The 21,554-nt window shown below is 33.8% G+C and overlaps 2 protein-coding genes across 4 annotated transcripts in view; one reads left to right on the top strand and one right to left on the bottom strand.

Annotated features, from left to right (window-relative positions):
• Positions 1–258: 258 nt before the first annotated feature.
• On the bottom strand, positions 259–9,784 carry LOC115450964 (toll-interacting protein). Its single transcript, XM_030179143.2, has 8 exons — positions 9,582–9,784; positions 7,327–7,440; positions 4,977–5,052; positions 4,349–4,460; positions 3,796–3,910; positions 3,426–3,512; positions 2,816–2,989; positions 259–2,501 (listed from the first exon to the last, which is right to left on the bottom strand). Exons 1-8 carry the CDS (start codon positions 9,627–9,629, stop codon positions 2,391–2,393), a joined length of 837 nt encoding a protein of 278 aa, XP_030035003.1. The 5' UTR covers positions 9,630–9,784; the 3' UTR covers positions 259–2,390.
• Positions 9,785–10,205: 421 nt separating this feature from the next.
• The window catches only part of LOC115450956 (myotubularin-related protein 6), a 70,383-nt gene continuing 59,034 nt past the window's right edge, over positions 10,206–21,554 (top strand). Inside the window, exon 1 of one of the 3 annotated variants that reach the window (XM_037447567.1) lies at positions 10,206–10,465. In XM_037447567.1, the coding sequence (XP_037303464.1) occupies positions 10,442–10,465 (24 nt within the window). In that variant the 5' untranslated portion in view covers positions 10,206–10,441. Of the gene's footprint in view, positions 10,466–12,859; positions 13,242–21,554 lie in introns of those variants that run through there. The other 2 variants (XM_037447566.1, XM_037447569.1) reach the window with 2 other exon arrangements.

Raw genomic sequence — 21,554 nt, 5'->3', positions numbered from 1 at the left:
TAGCTGACAGTTCTCAAAAACCCATTGTGGCTTTTCTTGGGGTAAAGAGTATTGTATATCATATCAATCTAAGATTTAGTATCTGCTTGCTAATTATCAAATCATACCAACGGTTTGTGCGGTTACTTTTTGCAAACATACAAATTGCTTCACAAACTTTCAATATACCATTTTATTAGGATCTCTTTGATAGGTTCCAAAGGCTGTTGCACATTTTAATTCCAAAAATAATAAGATCGACGTTAAAAAAACGATAAGTACTATAGTTAATAATTTATTATATTTATACAATGTAAAATTACAAATAAATATAACAATAATACAATATTTTTGTAAGCAAAACGTCGCGTAGATGGCAAATTATTTGGCACAAAATTTAGCTGGTAAGCTGTCGGGCGATCGATTTGGACATACGCTATTGTTTTAAAACATTGTGTATACATCTAAAGAGATAACGAACGTAATTCTGTTCTGTTAAAATTTATAATAACTGTAAGGCAGAATTTTAATTCATAATCTACAGTAAGTTGTAACAAAGCTTAGGCGTCATATAAAACTGATATTCTAGATTGCATGTATATGTTATATACGTACCGTGATATTTCTTATTTTACAACGAATATATTGTATTTTCGTTTTTTTTTTATTTTGAATATTATTTATTGGATATATTATAATACCAGTTCTACATGACCCAAAAAATTAAATTTGCAGTTTGTCTACATGTGAATACGATTTGATAAATCTACTGTGCCGTGTCCTTCCTTATATTATAATAAAGTCGATAAAAAAAACTATGAATACATCATAATACTAATCTATAATGATTGCGCACCTCAATACATTGGAATAACAATGTTGCCACTGAATAAAGATGGGGTTGCCAATAATTGTAAACAAATAAACATAACAAAATTGAGCAAAACAAAGGAAAATAGTTGACTATATTTTGTTTTCGTGACTTATGTTTCCTATAGATAGTACATTATCATAGAATCTACGACTGTCTAAAACACATGTAAAATACTGAATTATATGAAAAAAAAAAACAACAAAATATGTTAGGCACCTATTTTTTTACATTGTGGATATAACCTTTTAAAGAAAAAACCTAATCTCATAGACTATATATTTTCAATATTCTTTTTTATAAGAAATAAAAAGTATTCGGGCATCGAGAAGCTATCACTAGCATACTTTTACTTTTGACGAATAATTGCGTCAAATCGTTGTAAGGATATCGACAAAAATCGCTTTTTGCGGTGTCATATTGTCAAAAATGTATAATTTTAATAAATTGAATCGCACATCAAAAGATTATTTTCCGCATATAATAAGATCTAGTAATATACACAAGCGTGCAAGTTCATTAATTTTAATCCAATATTTGAAAATTTAAACAATCATAAGTTTTGACCGTGCTCCTGCGATTTCATAGACTTATATACAATTATTTAGGGAATGCCATTATGTGAAGCTCAGTAAGCTATGTAGAATAAAAATTTTGGAACTAATTCTGAAGGCACTACAATGGTTGTGTCAATATCATAGAATTTAATAAATGTGTAAATAACCATTAATCATCTACAAAAATACTACCAGTAACGACAAGATTGTAGAACCAGGCTGATGAAAGGATCAAGACATCTTACTGAGAGATATTGTACAAATAAACAATAAATATACTGTTATGAGGATCTCGATACTTCCCACGTGAGTTATATGCCACAAAGATGTTAACGTTTTTATTGAAAACTATCCTAAATTGCATTAATTTTGCATACAAAGTGAAAAAATAACGAAAACACGATTTTTTTAAGGATTTGTCAGACGTATGTTGTTGTAATTTTAGTACTAATTGTAAAGTAGTTCGTCCAATTTCAATCTTTAAAATGTTCTACCGTAAAATTGGGATTTTGGGGGTACAACTTACGTGGGAGGTGTCGATCTTTATTTTTATGGACACTTCAGAATTAGTTCTTGTCATGAGATTTTAAAGGGTCTATTCTGTGACCTACCTACAATTACCTGTTCTATGGGTATTGAACTTATTCGAGATAACCAAATAAGGTATAAGACAGCTGAGTTAACTTAATTCCTTTGCTGCAAGATTTTATATTTGGTCGCGTTACATCATTTCATATTAGGGTAAAGTAAACATTGACACTACACCAAGTATTAGCCCCTTGTACTTTTTAACATTAATAATTATCAATATCATATTTTTAGTAGAATTTAATTGCCTAAAAAAAATACTCGAAAATATGGAACAGATTTTATTAAAGTTAAAAAGTCTCAAATGCCAATCGGTGTAGTGTCAGCTTCGGGTGAGTTTACCTTATTATACTGTTCGAGATCGTTCGAATAGACCCATGGTTCAATTACTACAGTTATTCAGACATCTGCAGCAGTGAGTTGATCGTGGCGTCCTTGTTGCCGCGGTTCGCTTCTAATACCGACTTGATTACTTCTTTATCGATGCTCGGAAACATTTCTTCGATCTAGAAAAATCATTTTATTAGGACTACCTTTTGCGAGCATCATGCTTTAATGAGAAACAGTTTGTAGTATTTGTCATTTTAATGACTATACTGATAGTGTCTCCTGTGAAGCAATTAGGGTGTATATAAATTTTTTGTAGAATAATAAGTCACTTCAGTTGGTATTCATCTGTGGTAATGTGGTATGGTTATTTCTTAACATGAGGCATGGAAAAGGGCGCCAATAACGCCGCCTTACGAAATAAAATATTTGGGTATTCAGATCAAATAAATGACTCGTAAGTCTTTCTTTTTATTCTGAAATAAGAGCTTACCTGTTGCAACTGCTCGGCGGTGATTGGCGGTTGCTGTGGCTGCGGCGGTTGCTGCATTTGCGGTTGTTGCGGTGGCATGTGCGGCGCCGCGTACATCGGCATGGCGGCGTACCCCATGCCCGTGCTCGGCACCACCAGCACCGGTGGGAACGTCGCCACCGCCGCTGGACCCACCTGCACCAATAACATCCTCATTCATACTTCTAACGCACACTGAGGATCTTGTATCACGATCATACTAATGAGTATTAAGGACAAGAGCGTCGCCAGCTGATGGCCCAGGGGGAAGGGAGCAAGTTGATATGGAGAATGAGAAAAATATGAATTGTAGGTAAAGTCGAGAGCACATGTTCCTCTCCCACTCCCCCTCCCCCGCTTTAACAATAACATAGAGAAAAGCGTAATTGAGCATACGGAATATTAGGAATGAAATTGGTGAATTAATTCGAGTTTTAGAAACTCTAGGGGGGGCAGCTGCCCCTCCCTTGGCGACACCCTTGAGGCAACGTATTGGAGAATGAATACACGACCTCTTTTATCACAGTTGGATAATTTTTATAGATGCATTGTTTTAGACAATTCATGTGGCGAATATAAAAATTAAACTTACCGAATAGCTCAGAACCAAGTTGATCATGCCCTCGAGGCCGTCACCTTGTTTACCATTCAATGGATACCAATCTTCGTGTGTTTCGCCCTGAAAAAATGTCAAGATTAAGTACACGAACCTAAATTAATCATGCAATATGTACAGGAGCTGTGGCAGAGTGTTGCTATGATTTTTTTAGCAGGCGTTTTGATGGCGGAGTATCGTTCATGGAATTGATATCCCGTATTGCATCTACGTGCAGTTTTGTAAACTTGCTTATTCGATTTCATTAACTCGATACCCATATAAAATTTATTGCAAAGTTTTTTCTTTCCTGCATGACAAAATAACTTAGAATACTGAAAGCCTGGGTATGAGAAGGCGCACTCACATTCAGCACGGCTTGCGGGATGTTAATGTGCGCCCACGCGATCAGCTCGTCCATGGTGAAGGAGCACTCGTCGAAGATCTCCAGGTATATGGAGTTCACACCGGGCGGCAGCAGGCTGGGAAATAAATAAACATTATTTATTTACTGGTAGGTCTTACGTGGAAGAATGTGGATTATTTATGCAGGTAAACAGCTTTGCGTAGCCATTTTTCTATAGAGCACATTTTAGTAAATGTAATTGCTAAGTGTGATTTTTAATATCGATGACAAGTGAAGTTCAGTACATAGAATATCGTAATTTAACTATCTAGATAGTATTATCTAAGGGCATTCGCGAAGCTTTCCATCAGGCAGTAGCTCGTCCCGTCATTCAACTGGATGGACTAAAGATAACCTATCGCGTCCTTTTACCTAATACCCTTTTACCACTCTAATGTGGGGTCGGCGCAACGGCACATTCTCAAACACGTTCCAGAAATTATTTTGCGAGCCGCCACATAACTAACCCTTCTAAAGGATCAAGTCTTGGAAAATAAATAAAATGAATACTCACCAATGGATAACTTTGTTCCAACGCGGCGTCTTCCCACCGCTGGGATCGGTGTGCGTCTCGTATATACAGTGGCCCACGCGAAGGCGGACATACGGGTCCATCCGAGTGAGACCTTTGAAAATTATTCACAACTTATACGAAATCAAACTGCACCGCCCTGAGGTTTTGGGTTTGAGTCCCTGGTCAGAGATAGCGATACCTACTTCGATTTATCTGCCATTAGCCCTAATTCCGGGATTTGCGCCCGTTATGGTAATAGGCGCGCTCCCACATCACAGCATGAGATGGAATACACTCGGCGAAAAATAGCTACTCCGGTTGCACCTCTACCTTCCCTTTCGGGTATTAAGACGTTTTTCGTTTTTAATTTATTTGAGCTTGGCAAATAGTCAATATGGAAATATTTCCTAACAATTGTTCCCTTGTATTATTCCCCATCTCTTCACAGATAAGCCCTCGCATTGGCGTCAACTAATACCAAAAATAATACCTCATTTGCAAGGAGTATTGGTTACTAACGGTGTAGAAAACTATACTTTTCAGAGATTTAAAGGAAAAAGAATCCGTTAATAGTGGGTTAATTCTCATGTCTAGCTAGCCACAAATAACTGAGATGTAAGTCGCTTACCATAGTTCTTGACAAGTTTCGCTTGTGCTATGGTGATGCTAAGCCTGGCTGTAAGCGGGGGTCCTGCTGCAGGCACCTGTTATAAATTAAAACTGTATTACAAGTAGTCATCATCAGTAACAGTCCACTGTTGATCACAGGCCTCCTTTTGGCAATAATATTATACTACTAGCTTCCGCTCGCAGCTTCGCCCGCGTGGATTTCGGACTTCAAAAATGGAGCCGGTCGCGAACGTTCGAGAATGTTCGTTTTACGAAGCTACTCGCTAGGTGATTCGCTAGCCTCGGGGTGCCAAGCAAGCCGCCTGAATGTGCGTTCGCGACCTTATACCTATATATGCAAAAATTATCCTTATAGCATGATTCAGTATTCACGCATGATGGCTTATTATTAGCGTATTTCATGTATAACTTTGGTGTTTCTATACCGATTTCTATGATTCTTTTTTATGGAATATATTTAATAATGTTAACTTTTTTAATTAGGGATGACTGAGAGTGTTATAAACGTAAGAGTAGACAAATATAATGAGAAAGCTTCGAACTGCTAAGCTATCGGGAGTTACACGTGTTATTGTGAGTCAACCATAAAAGATGGATATATGCTGTCGTGGGATATTTTTTACATAATTTTAAGGAGAACATTTCCGTCATACATGATTTCTATGTAGCTTTAACCATTAAGGTTGCACACGCGACGGAAGTTTAAAAAATGGAGTAACTTCTCCCGTTTTCCCTACATTTCCCTTCACTGCTCTGCTCCTATTAATTGTAGAGTGATGAAAAGTATACTATAACCAGCCCAGGAGTATGACAAATAATTGTACCAAGTTTCGTTAAAATCCGTCGAGTAGTTTTTGTTTCTATAACGGTTATACAGACAGACAGACAGACAAAAATTTTACTAATCGCATTTTTGGCATCAGTATCGATCCCTAATCACCCCCTGATAGTTATTTTGGAAATATATTTCATGTACAGAATTGACCTCTCTACAGATTTATTATAAGTATAGATTTTATGATTAAACGGCCTTCAAAAACCACTAAAAACCAATAAAATATTATCATTATCTACCATACTGGTTACTAATTTTGAAGTCGGTGGAATATTATATGGATCCTATTCCATCAGATTCAGTGAGGCGACTTTGCCATATCCGTATAAAATAAATTATTATGATTTTTTATGTTTGCCCGATGTTAGAAACTAAACTTTTTAGCTGTTGACGGTCCGATCTACGCAGAATGGCCTCACAATGTCTTCACATTAAAGAAAAAGAGTATGAGAAACTAATGATATTAAATACTTATAATAAGGAAAATTTGAAAAACAATGCAAAACTACCTCCATGCCTTAACTTTCTAACAAATGTGACAATATTTTTGAAATTTGCCAATTTATCTACAAACACATTCCAATTTCACAATCCACATTCCCACTACTTTAATTATATGCTTTGCACAAACGGGACAATTGGCATTTAATAAGAATTTGAAAATATTTTTGTATACAGTATCATATCCAAAATAATGCTTGGAGGAAAAATCTAATTGTTATTAGTCAGCACTCACCATCATTCCATAGACCATTCCATACACAAATGTTTGGTAATAAGTATATGTTTTTATTTAATCACTTTCTCTACACTCAGTGTGGATTTTGTGTACACTATATTTATTTACATTCCCGTACACTAATAATCATCAATGCCTGAGCAATGGACATCGCAACCGGCCTCCACTTTGGCATTGTGTACTTATATAAACGATTAATCACAAGATTGCGACATAATATCTAATAATACACTTTTATCATCTCATTCAATTTATTTTTAAAGGTATGCAGAGAAGCATAAATAAATGTAAACAAGTACTGACATATCTTTCTTACACTTTACGCCGTTCGATGACAATACGAGATGATGTTATTGTATTGCGCACGCAGTACGACAACGTCTTAAAGTCCCGGGTTCGAATCAGGTAAAATGAATTTGAGTTTTTCTACGTAGTGTAAGACCCCGAGTTTGGAATTTGTCCACGATATGGCGATAATCTCATCCCCTATCACGTGAGTGACGGAACATAATATCGAAAAGTGAGTGCTCTAGCTGCACCTCTGCCTATCGCTTCTACCTCGTAATGGCGTGATGTTTTTTTTTTGTTAGAAGATAGTTTAGATCCAAAATTTCCCTTGAATATATGTGTTTAATTTTATATTATAATCAAAGTATTCATTTTAGCACACAGCAGGACTGTTTCATATAGTTTTCAAGTAAACCCAATTAAGCAACTACAGAAATATACTTATTCTAAAAATATAAGTGGTTATGACTGATTGTCGTGACTCACCGAACCTCCACACAATTGCTGTTGTAGGGCCAACGCTGCCTGATAGTCAGCGTCCACATTGTCTGTTGTGCCATCTGCACGGAGAAAACCAGCTGGCAGAGGTCCCAACAATACCTGAACATATAAAATCTTTTTTAATAATATCATAAATGCGAGTGTTTCTGAAAATGCTTAAATGTTTATTATATGGAAACATAGTAACCATTGAACAGATTTGGATAATTTGGCACATGGGTAGACCATGTCTTGAATAAACATATAGTTTACTGTTTATGCCGATAAATTAGTACCGCAGGCAATTTGAAAAAAAATATCTTATTATTATGTAGATGGCACTGGCGTTGTACAGAAGGTCCTATGACTAGCTATCGTGATTTATGGACTTCTATAATGGGAAAGGACTTTCACCCGAAGTCACAAGCAGCCACTAGAATTTAATAAATGTTAGACCAATGACTGATGATTGTACAGTTATAGTTATGTTGGCATAAGTTTGGATCAACAAATTCAAAATTAATGAAACACTAGCTAAAACTAACTTAGTAAATTGTGGTATATTATAAAACTATGCTTTGAGCTGTGTCTTTGATGTTAGGATATGACCGGTATTAGCAGTAATTTTTGTGTTAAAATGTGAAATGACACAAACATAGCATGACAAAATACCATATTACTTTTGCAGATTTCCATAATAAATATTAGTAAATTATTATTCAGCAAAAATATAAAATGCAATCCACATACTTTAGAAGACATTTTATTTCTAAAAACACATTTAAATTTGCATTTCCATAGAGACTTGACATATTTATTGTTAAGTGATCATTGTATTGCTGCCATATTAATAAATAATACAACAAACTAAAACAAGTTTTACAACATACATTTTTATAAGTTTATTTAAATTAGTTGTTTAATGTATTTAAAAAGTAATTAATTATAATTCAATGTATATTTTCACTGACTCAGTGGCAGTTATGGAACAATGATTATGTAATGTTTTAGTTTCACATAGTTTTATCTAAACACTCTTTTAGATATAATCCTATGATATTAGTTTAAGCTTTACACTTCACGGACTATGATCTTTAAGAAAATATACTGACCATATTATTGATGCTTGCCCATATAAAATAACTGTGTTAAGTGGTTTTCTGAGTAAGTGATTAATTTATAATCTTATGAGAAATAAATGATTCTTAAACCTAAACATAAAAAATCCACATTCAAATTTATTTATTAGTGGCGTTATTTAACTACTAAAAACAATCAGTAACTTGCCAATGTACTTTTTTTAACCAGGCATAACTTTGAATATCTAAATATTTTTAATCTTTTATAACACTTGTTTTATCAACTTTTGTGTTGATAGAATATACCTATGACTAATAATTGAATCTACTTATGTATGTAAGGCTACATCAAAGACTCAATAGTTTATCAATTCAATTTTTTATTTGTTTTATCTATGACATTTCTAAAGTAGCTTATCATGCTTACATTGTTTTTTACCTATCTTGTCTCAGAATGTGCAAAAAACAACTTCTGCTTAAAACATAGAAATTTTATATTCTTATGCAGACATTTGTATATCATTTTCTTTTTTTATGGTTTTTATAATTTTAAATAGATTTGTTTAAATATATTGTGCTTCAGCCCGGACCAAATTTATCACAATTGTTGTACATTTAAGCAATGTTGTAATATATGCCAAATGATTAGACTAAAACACATTTAAGATTTCTAATACTGGCTTGATTATCTTAAATATCATTTGTAATTGAGACAAAACAATAAGAGTTATTTCTTAATGTGATTCAATGCATACTGTTGTTACCAAACTGGGAGGGATTGACAGGTTAATATAACGATCCAAATAGGTACCAAATGGCTTTGTACACCTTATCTTTTTAGGTTTCCGACATTCGTATGGCAATCAAATGAGTCATGTATTACGATAATTCTATTTACATTGCCGTTATCTGAAGGGCAACAGTATTTGTTTTAATTAGGAAATGATCATTTTAGCATAATTGATAAACGAAATATCTGGAAGCTTCTCGATAATTTTTCTCGCAAAATCAATATATAAGCTACGTTCTAAAACGATTGAAAACATAAATAGAAACGGCAAACCGGTCTGCAAACTTGTTTATGTTAACAAAATCGTATATGCTAGTGTAATTTTCTGTGTAGAACGCATAAATACAATGATTCATGATTGAACTAGATAAAGTACGCTAATTAGAACTTACACGGCGACGGCGCTCTTCATTCCTGTCGTTAGGCATTGTTGAAGTCATATTAGTAAAAAATCTTTCTATACTTTCTTTATATGGATAAAAATTACTTGATTCAACAAGAAAATATTGAAATGCACAGTGAAAACACAATGACAAAGACACAAAGTAGGCGAAAATATGTCAATGATTGACATTTGGGAAAATATACTGACAGTGACAGATGCAAGTTTTTTTTTTATAATGATAAGCATAGGAGTGACAATCATTGTGCTTAGCAAAAATTTAGCTATGTATATAATTAGTTAAATTGAAATTATGGTGTTACTTTATAAAACATAATTAAGTTGTGGATAAAAATGTTACACACGTATTTTTATATTGTTGTTTAAATTTTTGTACATAAAGGTAACATTATATATACTATGTATCAATTTAGAATAGATAGCGTTAAAAAATACGTTTGCGCGCTGTTTTGTAGGTGGGATAGCCAAAAAATATTAAATTATACTTGTACTTCCATAACTTCTACATTGCAATGTGGAAAGCCCATGTTGTACATAATATTAATAAAAAAAAATTGTTATGTTCAATAAATCAATATTAAGAACTGGAACGCAACTTGTCTTCTATGATTCGCCCCGTGTCAAAAACGTCAAACAAATCAAATCAAACTTTCTTGTTTCTTGCGTTTCTTGTTCCATCAGATTTTATACTTGTTGACTATACATGCAACTTTGTTTAAAATCAGTTTAATTTTTATTATCTTCCCGCTTGTCTTCAATTCAGTGTTGTGTTTATGTATGCGTGAATTTGGATTACATATGCGGACTTGAATTTTATGGTGAATATATTGATTTTTCTGGTTTGCTGCTATGGATATCATCCAAACACCAAAGGTGAGTTTATTTTTACATGAACATATGATAATGTATTGATTTTCATTCGTAGCAGCACCATAAATTGGTTAAGTAAAATTACCTGCCTTACTGACTCTGTGATTCTAAAGAAATGGCGTGGAACGCACTCTTGATGAAAATGTACTTTTTTTCATGATATATTATAGATAATATCCTCCAAGCACTACTAATAACCTGCATTGGTTGTTTGTGTTTTTTTTATATCTTCTCTGATGTTACTATGTCAACATAGCTATACAAAACAAAGCATTATTGCAGGTCTATACATTTTATTCTTTTATTATTTAGTTGCCAATGTTTTGTTTTGCCTATATATAATGACGAGTTTCATTATATAGCAACTAGAACGTCATTTACACTTTATTTACAAAAGTTGGTTGATTTTCTATTATTTACAATTTACAGAATGCACTGGTTGTATTATATCCTTACAGCTTATAATGACTAATGTTATATTTTATTAATATACTGGCTTTATATTATGTTGTTGAATAGTTACAGACGGGGCAGTTTTGTATCCTATATAATTTTAATAAGACAGATTGGTTTGTATCATAATAATCTTTTACTTATTTATTTAAATATTATATACAGTAGATGTATACAGGTGGTTGATAACCTAACCAACAAACTGGTTGCTGAAGAATAAGTAGGCATTTTTAGCATAAATTTATTTTTGCCCAATAAGTTAAAAATTGTACTATATTCAGTCGGTGAATAAAGGCTTTTATTATTATTATTATAGAGGTGGATGTACTGTGGGGTATGGAAACAATGTGGGTGTATACTATAAAACATAAATAAAAGTACATATAGATTATGTACATAATATGCATATGAAAATGTGTACATATTGAATTATTATCTGAAATTCTTAGGCATGTTATAATATTATATTCTTATTTATATAAATATCCTGTAATATAATATGGAGCTAGTTCTAAAGTGTGGGTGAATTAAATAAGAAATATATGTTTGTAGCAATGCGAAAAGATAAGCTGAAGATAACACATTCAATCAGTGTTGCCCATTTGGTATGTTGTGTCTAAATTATTTTGTTACTGAACCTAGATAAATGTCAACAATGATATTGATTGTAATATTTGCTTTGTGTTATGAAATTTCTAAACATGATATTAAACAGCAGTATGAATATTTATATCTTGTAAATTCAAGCTTGTTACTTTACAAAATGTATGTATTGGTTATAATAGGAAGTTGTAAAAGTGTAGTAATAACAACATTATGCAGGTGTTTTTTATAATGTAGTACTACTGCTGTAAAGTAACAATGGAGGTAAATTAGATTACTGTATACAGGGTAATTTTGACATTCCGTTACTAAATTGTTGTATGTAACGTTTGATGTATCTCCTTTTATAATAATTGAGAATTTGTTGGTTCTTTGAAATCATGTACAACCTAAGATAATAATTCTACAACTATCATGATTTCTTAGGTTTACGCAAATGTAACACTTAAAAAAAAAATTGACGGACCTCCCATGATATATAAAATATATCCCCCATGAAAAACTGTGATAGAATCTGAAAAATAATTTTATTTCAATGGCATATAACAGGCAAAAATTTATTCATAATTCTTCTCAGTTGACTATTAATAAATTATACTTTAAAATTTCATTAACATACAGTTTGTTTACATTCAATTGTGATTGTAACAAACTTGAGGATAAAACCTAACAATTAGGTATTTAATAAAACTGCTCTTTATTACATAAAGTAATATCTGATTTGTTTACTTTGTTAGGTCAATAAAAATATGATACAAGGAAAACAAATATAATATTATGTTATATTTTTGAATGCTGAATATTTACATGTTATTTATTTAATACTTTTCTGATTCATAAATTATAACAACCAGTATATTTTGTATGGAAAATACATAATATATTGATTGTAAACTTATATGATATAATATATGTATGTGCATTTAATGGGGTATCTGATGCAATACGAAAAAATATGATTATCTTTGTCTATTTACCGAATCTAGATCTATACTTATGCAAGGGGTAGTAGCGGTTGGTGGTCGCATCCGCATATTAAATTAACACTATCTTCTTACGTCACACTAATGGCCGTTACGTCCAGTGCACTTTTTTCCAATTGGGTGATAGTGGAAATTGCGGAAATCATACTGTCCCTTTCTATCGCAAGGTATCGTCACGTTGCTCCCTCGTTTCTTTGCGCATGCTCCCTGTTAGGTTTTGCGCCCTTTGACATTTGAAAATGTGCTCTAATTGAACACAATAGAGCGTAAAATTACAAAACGCTGGGGATATACGGTTTAAAAAATTGCGATTTACGAATGTAAGCTGTGATTTTCCCCGGTTTGTTCACTGCTGTTTAGTCGACTACCCTCCGTCGGAGCGGTCGGACGTCTGGGAAACGCGCGGAAACTCTTTAAAGAAAATATACCGCGGCGAGTTCGAATATAAGTTTCGTTGAACGAAAGCAGAATTATTTAAGGTTTCATTAACAAGTTCATTCGATTTCTAAATATCACATTAACTTTAAAGACCTTTTTTTTATAAATTCTAAATACCAGCTTCAATCATTATCAATGTTGCTAATGAATTGATTCGATGATTTTTTTTCAAAAATAATAAAATGGCTCTAAGTTCGCTACACCCGTCAAACATGCTTGGCGAACTTGGCCGTCTCGCAAACTGGCTCAGGGGTGACTGCCTAGCGCCTGAAGAGTATGCTGGCCTGGCGGTCACGGAGAAGGTAAGCAGAAAGAACCTAAAACGTTATAATACAAAATTTTTCATTGAACTGAGGTATTTCGATGGCTTTATCTTCAGGTTTTATAAATGTTTTATGTAGACTGGCTGTTTTTACTCCCTTTTATAAAAAATATGTCGGCCATGCTATATAAGGAATCTCCCGATGCCATTCAGGATCTTGATGAATAAGTTATGCTGTTAAAGGGAAAAGATTTCAAAAGTCTTAAATTTGTTGACGATGGTCCATCCTTGGTGTATAGGTTTGGATTTACGATCATTTTGCTTAGATTGTCAGGCGTTGTTAACATTTAACAATAGAGTTATCATTATACATACATCTAATTTGTTTCGTCAGACGTAGTAATTATTTTTCAACCGCTTGAGACTAGAACTTACAATTCACTCTTCACCGCTTGTAGTAGGTCTTCGAAGTGAGACGATAGAACTTCATATCCGTCGGCAATCAGTATTATGCAAATACTACTGGATTATAATCGACAGAATATTCTAGAAAGTATCATAAGGCATTACTGGACATTAAGAAGCATGTGTCGGGTGAAAAACGCAGCGCATTGCAAGAATTTAACGTTTAGTATAACTTAAAAATTGGCGATCATGATAGGATGGGCATATAAATTGTCCTACTTCATCAATTTTAAAAATTTGTGCTGCATTATCCTCTCTAGATATTGTAATGGCATTTTCTTACCAGCTACTGAAAGACTATTGAGGTAGCTTGAGATTTCATAACAACCAGTATTAAACTCAAAAGAATTTTAATTTTCATAACAGCACACCAGTATTAAATCAACTCAAAAGAATTAAAACAATCCACAGATACTAAGACAAATATCAGCAGAAAACATAGTTATTTATCCTGGTGCGGAAATCGTATCCCCATTTCCCTGAGTAAAATTACGATCAAATAACATTGTTTCGAACTGAATTCAGGTACATACAGTAGTGACATGACGGTGTATCGATTGCAGTAAAATATTGCTTCGCAGTTCCATAACAAGTGACGTCACGGCCTTGCTTGCAAATGAATCCATACTGAAGTTGCTAAAGAAAATTGAAGTTAATGATTTTTTATTTAGGATATTTTTTTCATTATCACTTTTAGGTTGGTTGTTTTGAAGCTTTTCCATTTTATAACATCGAATAGTATGTTGTTACACAGAAAGTATGTGTTTAAGTAGACCAGAGAAGACACAGAAAATTTAGTGATTAGTGTAGTTGAAATGCATACTTGCCAAGAGTTCTAATAGGAATATGCTAAAAACCATTAAAATAAGGTGGTGTTAGTAATTTGTTTAATAGCAGACACACATCGATGTATAGACATTTAAAATGCTGTAAAGGACAAATGTGGACAGTACAGGAAAGCCATAAACCTAAAGTGTATATTTGTCAACTTCTTCATTTAATTTCCTTTTCAGATGCTTTCTAGGTAGACACTATTAAAATTTATGTATGGAATATAAAGTAGTAAAGTTTGAATGAAAAACTTGATCTTTAAGACTCAAAAGTTTTACCTTTTTGTCATTTACTGCCAAAACAACTTCAGGTCGTAGCTCTTACGTTTTAAGAGATATCAAATTTTTAAATATACAGATAGATTGAGAATGAAATTTCCAGTTTAAAGGAATGTATTTGTGACAAAATGACTTACGTCATTTGAAATCCACCGAGGATATATTTGTTTGAGACTCGAGTGTTTCTAAACCGTTGCCTTACTATATTGAGTATATCCAATGCATCAAACGCATGGTCGGTGTCAAAGAACGTCGGGAAAAAGGGTAATTTGTCGGAGTGTCGCAGCATACAACTAGGTTAAGTATAGGCTAGGGAATTAACTTGTTATAGATAAGAGTACAATGAACTGCGATTGGTCGAAATGCACTCCAACACTTGAGTTAATGTTGTTTTAAATATTACCAATATTGTGATAAGTTGTATCAGCGTAAATGTGACCGCTTGATATGCGTCATACGTCATTTAAATACTCAAGCATAACTGTGATAACGTTATTTAGTAATGCCACGGTTAAATGACAATGTCATAATATTATTGCATATAACGCGCCTTGGAGTAATAAACATGAATCGTGATTTAAAGCCGTAGAATGAGCTAGGAAAACCACAGGATATATTTTCAAAATATGACAAGACACCGAGCAGTGAAATTAATAGTCCAAGTCGATAAAACTAAATGAGATTTATCAAATAGTAAAATTACAGATTTAAAAATAATCAAATAATTCCCCAGAGCTTACATCACGTAAAATACCAAAAAATTATAATTATCCTCAGATGTCAGAACCTCTAATAGAAGTCAGATGTAACTGGATGAAATTGTTCCGCGTAAGTACCAGATGGTATCAAAATTCCCACCATGTCCCACCATCTGTTTAGACGGAAACCGGCGTGGCGCATAAACTCGTCTTGACACCCAGATCCAATCTCGTTATCTAACTTGGATGTAATACCTTCAGGGAACTGCTACTGGTATTGCAATATAGACTATCATATTCACTTTACTTGCATAATATACATCACTTATCATAAATATGGATTATTGCCATAAACGGACTATTGAGAGCGTATTGCTAGATCCTTATAAACCAACTGGCCTGCGGACAATCAATTAGGATGATTATCGTTAATTATATCGACCAATGTCAGTAACTGTTAAATATAGACATCCTTTAATTACGCTGATCAATATACGATTGAATTACTATCACTGTGCGCGAGGCAAAAAAGCTATCGTAGTTTCATGTTCTGACCAATTTGTTGCTGAGTCAATTGATGTTTGTAGCAGGCAGCTGTTAAGGTATATTTTATATCTGCCCGAATAGCGACCACCGTACACAACGTGTTAAAACCCGCCGTAGTGGCCCACGTAAATGTGTCGCGTTCCCCGGAGTGAAACCGAAGGTTGAACCCGATCTCGAATCTGTGTATATCCGGTTCCAACAGGCCGGCATATTTCTGTTGACTGCCGAGGGTTAATCGTCTCTTGTCAGTCGACATTCTATTGGACACTCTACTTTTCATCAGGTGCAGTTGGGTCACTTTACCTTCCCCGTATAAAAAAAAAAAAAATAGTTTGATTTCCGCGACATTTCTCTCTAGTTTATATATTCGGACCTTATAATCTTGTGTAGTGCAACTTTCCAATGCTGAGTAAAAATAAATCACTAAGCTGCGTTGTAGACTAATTTATTGATCCTCATCGGTTCTGCGTATATTGGCTGCAAGTTTCTCTTGAAAACAAAAGATCGTATCCTCACCACAAGTGCCGGAACACTTTAATATTGCATACTTATGTTAGCCGCAACACTCCAGAACGGTGACAGCTGGGGCGGAAATTTCAATCTCAGCACGAAGCCAACATATATAAGCCAACATTCTAGAATACCATTGTACTTTATATAAATAGGTAACGTTCTAAACGGCAAATATAAGAATATCGTATATTTAATGGTTGCAGTATTTTTTGTATTAGCTCTTCACGTCTCACTGCACGGCAAAGGTTTCCCTTTGAGCGGGACCGAGACTAATAATCAAATACTCAAGATGGACTACGAGAGAAAATCTAAGTAATAACATGAGTTACGTGGAAAATTTCCAGTAATAAAAGTCGTAGGCGTCTCAGGTATATGAAGAAAGAGCAAAGATAAAAGAATGTATGTGACCAAAAGAGTGTTTTGAGAAATATAAATCTTATGAAAGGTCATCTAAGTTACATTTTATATTTGAAATGTTGTGAATAATATGTGGATGATTGCTAGCCAATCATAAAACCTTTCATAGATTGCAATGAAGTTTGAGGGTAGACCTAGTTCTGGATTAACTTAAAAACGAACTATGGGATACATTGTGGCGAAGAATTTCATGCGAACAGCATGCCATAGCCAGTAAGTTACAATTTAGTTATACCAGAATTGTGTCCTCTTGTAAGTCATATACTCTTTGTTGTAGTAGCGTCCCAATCACTGTAATGGACCATGCGGTAGTAGTTGAACTGTTTGGACCAATATTAGTCACTTCACGTAGCGAGTTACGAAATATATCTAAAATCACCGCCAAAAAAGTAAAATACAGTTTCTTTAGATGTAAGATTCCGCTATCTGAACCGATTGTAGAGATGGTTTAATATATATCGAAAAAGGCTTGGGTAAATTTAACGACGACGTAACTAGAAATATAAATATCAAATTTTCAATATTTGCATCGTGTCCATTTACAGACAAAATCCAAATTGATGCCGTTGCGAAGTCATGTAAACTGCAATTTGATTGCATGCAGCTGAATTGTGTAGAATGTAGATCAATAGTCCGCTCTCTGCGTCCGTAATATTCCCTGCATAGGAATTGATTGGTCCTTCGAGCCTGAATCGGTATTCACTTTTCCTGGCAAATTTGTTATCATTAAAATATATTCATTCTAATAAAATTATCAATACTTTGAAAAGTAACGTTTTATTCTAATAAAACTATCAATTATTTACTATGTATGTATGTTATTCTTTACATGTAAATATGACATTGTATTATTTCCAAATAGATATTTTACATAACATTCTTTTAAATACAACGGCTCGGAGTAGTGGTACCATCTTTGCCTTTAGGTCCTAAACAACTAAACCAAACTTTGCCCGAATTCATTCGTTGTCAAATAATTCAGAGCGAGTAAAACTTTACGTATTTCCAAGTTGGCATATTTCTTGGGACAGACGCCTTTTATAGAAGTATTTGACAGCCCAAACCCAGTTGTTGTAAAGTTAGGAATATAATTGAACATTGGAGTATTTATCTTATTGATAGACATTAAAAGAAAAACAGATGGATATTTTTAAGTAATCTATTTTTATAGTGCTACTGCAAAAACATAATTAGGCATGGTTTTTATATAGTTTACAAGTCTAGATTGTAGACCTTTAGAAATATCTTTCGATGTTTGCTAAAATTATGCCTCCGTAAAATTATTAGCATTTCGGTATCAATAACCGAATACGTTTAATTATTTGCAGGACCTACCTTGTTCATAATAATTGCAGAAATTACAGAGATTTTTTATTCATAATGAAAGGAAGTTAAAATAGCTAACCTTGCTTAATTGAATTCATCTATAAAATACGAGTGATAAAGTGTAATTTATCTTTCACAATGAAATCATTAAATTCTTAATGCCCAATTTTACTTAATATTCCCCTACGTCGTAGAGTGAGCGCTAGTCAGTGCGTACACCTGTGCCAGACATTAATTTCCTGTCAGGAATTAGTCCAGTGAAAGGCAGAAGTATTCGGAAATTGTATGCACATTTTATAAAAGGATTGTGTGGTTTATTGCTTTGTAGTTCGCTATACTCCGGAGTGGATAGAGGCCAGCAGAGATGAAGGATTACAACAAATTAGACCGCCTCCAAAAACCACTAAAAATCAAAATTTGTCAAATTTGATTTTTATTGACATTATATTTGGTCTGCATTGTACATAAAGCAGGGTCAGTGGAAATATTACCGTTTTTGAGTAATGTAGGGGTTTGCACTTGAAATTTTAAGTTCCCTCTACTTAAGCTGTGTAAAATCTGTCACTGAATATTAATATCAGAATGTATTAACTTATTTGCTTTGGCAATAGTTGTTTGCAAGTAACCAAGCGTAGCAAAGTTAGTGTATAATGTGACCTATTTATGTCGCCCTAGTGAAGTAGCCAGGCTGTACGTTGCCAAGAGATCCGGCAGTGTTACGGAGCCAAGTGGGTTGATATTTTAGGTTTATTGGTTTGGAAATTGATACGACGTACTTATATTCATAAGGGATAATCCACGTGATTTTTATTATGAAATTTATTGATGTAGGTATAAAATCGACCCAGATTTTAACCACAACGAAGTCAATCGTAATGTAATGGGAAATCCCTCATAAATACTCCAAGTTTAATAAAACTTTATATTTAAATGTTTAGAGCTTGTAAAAGGAAACAACGAAATAGCTAAAGTAAATCAGCGACGCGAATTCTCTACGGCGCGGCGTGGTCCCTGTAGAAAGACCCGCTAACTGTGTTTTTAAAAGTTATGCTTTCCATATTTATAATGCACTTAGAAAAAAAAAAATAAGCATAATATTTCTATAATATATTATTTTTATTTTAGTTGTGTCAAATTGAATATAATGTGGATTTTGTTTTATGTTAATTACTTAACATGTCAGCATAATTGTGTCAACTGTCGAGGGGAAATCATCTCTCGTTAGTCGACATTCAATTGGACCCCAATCCATTTACTATCAGCTGCAGTGGGGTCACTTGACCGCCAACGTTATAAAAAAAATGTTGGTAGTTTAAAATTTTCAAACAGACCTAATATTGATTTCTAAAACAATTATTGATAAATTTTTGCATATTCTCGTAACTCGTGCGCAATAAATGTATGAACGAATGCTGAAGGTCGTTTGCTCGGTAGAGGGCCTTAAATAAACACTGTGCCAACTTGAAAGCTCGCCGCGCACGAGGTCTTTGACTGGCAAATGTCATGATTTAAATAAAATGCACTCGGGAAAAGTAGCAGAAAGAGCAAAAGTATATTAAATCATAGTACTGTGGGGTTACAATGGGGTTTGTTATTTACGATCTTTTGTTGCCCGCGAGCGAGCGCGATGTGTCCCCGAGGATGCTACAGAGTTTGTTTCATCGTAATGCGTTGTAGTATATAAGTATAAAAATGATATAAATACTATGTCTGGCTGGTATAAGTAATAAAAAGTAATGTAAAATGAAAAAAAAATCGGTAAAGACCTGTCACACACAGGACGTGAATCTCGTTTCGAACCAGTCAGTGTATAGGTACAGGTTTTATGTAATATAATATCAGCTACTAGGTCCTTTTAGGCGTTTTGCACTAGAAAAACCGGTCAAGTGCAAGTTGAACTAGCGCATTTGCTACAAACTAGAAATTCGATTCATAATTGAAGGCAACCGTAGACCCGAAGATTTTAACATGATACCTTAACGCGTTACCGAGAAAAAGTGTCTTGACCTACAGACAGACGGACAACAAAGTTATCCTATAAGGGTTCCATTTGAAAAACAGAACTCTAAAAAAACGTACCAAAATTCAAAATATAGGAAACAATTAAGATAAAGTTTGTTAAGCTTTTGGAACAATATAAGGAATACCTAACTTGAAAAACGTTATTACAGATATTAATATAGCTGCTTTGTTAATAAATCAGAGCGACAGATTTGGGTCGAATGGGCACCGCTCTGCAAAGTTAATGAGAGCCTCAAAAAACCATTTGACAAAGTACCATCGGGACCGATTAATATTCATGATTGAGATTCGTGGCTCGTGAGCTGTAAGTGGGAATCAATCTAGAAATATAATTTACTAGCTTATGTTCACGGCTCCGCTCGCGTGCGATTGTGTTTCCAGGATTAGAGTCCCGCTATATATTTTCCGGGGATAAAAAGTAGCCCATGTCCTTCCAAGGGTCTCAAACTATGTTTCAGTGGTTCAGCCGGAAAAGCGTAGCAGACAAAGTTACTTTCCCGTTCGTAGTATAAATATGGATTAGTATTATTTTGATATGGTCTTGTTGGTTCTGCATTCTATTCATATTCTCCTGATAGGCCTTGATGCGGGGAAAACAATTCTCTTTGTAAAGGACCCTAGATAATGTTCCTCCAGGATTTGGTCTACCTTTGTTCCTAATTACCTTCTTTCTTTACGATTATTTAACATATCTTCATAAACTGTCGCAAACATAATTTATTATTTTAAAAAAACCTGTACTATTTATGCACAATATCTTTGACGATTCCTTTTAAGATAATAATGAGAATATTCAATAATAACGAAGTCCTTGAGTGCATCGATTCTTTAATGCACATCGATTGACTATTAAAAAAAAGTCATGATGTGTTCATCAAACCCAGCGGATTGGAAGCGTTTTGCATAATGTGCACTATGAATGGTTTTGAGGGCATTTCACAGCTCACGTGAGGGGCACGACACGATTTATCGGTGACACGTGTCTAAATAAAGCGACGACGTGACTTGTAATTATATTACTATTATTATTTTTCGTGTATGTGATAGTCTATCAGAGAGAGAGACACAAACCTATAATCCATTGTTTTGATATAAAGATGTTTTAAATGAAAGTAAACAAGAGATTTCTGTGGTAAAGGCTAGACATATTATAACTCAAATAACATAAATACTTGAGATGCTGCACAGTTTTGTGACATTTATCACGTTCTATGCAAATTGTTACATTTACATTTTATACGAACTTTATAGCAAAAG

The sequence above is a fragment of the Manduca sexta genome, chromosome 7 (assembly GCF_014839805.1).
Source record: "Manduca sexta isolate Smith_Timp_Sample1 chromosome 7, JHU_Msex_v1.0, whole genome shotgun sequence".
Taxonomy (NCBI): domain Eukaryota; kingdom Metazoa; phylum Arthropoda; class Insecta; order Lepidoptera; family Sphingidae; genus Manduca; species Manduca sexta.
The sequence above is the reverse complement of the archived record's forward strand: the minus strand, read 5'-3'. Positions and strand labels throughout refer to the sequence as shown.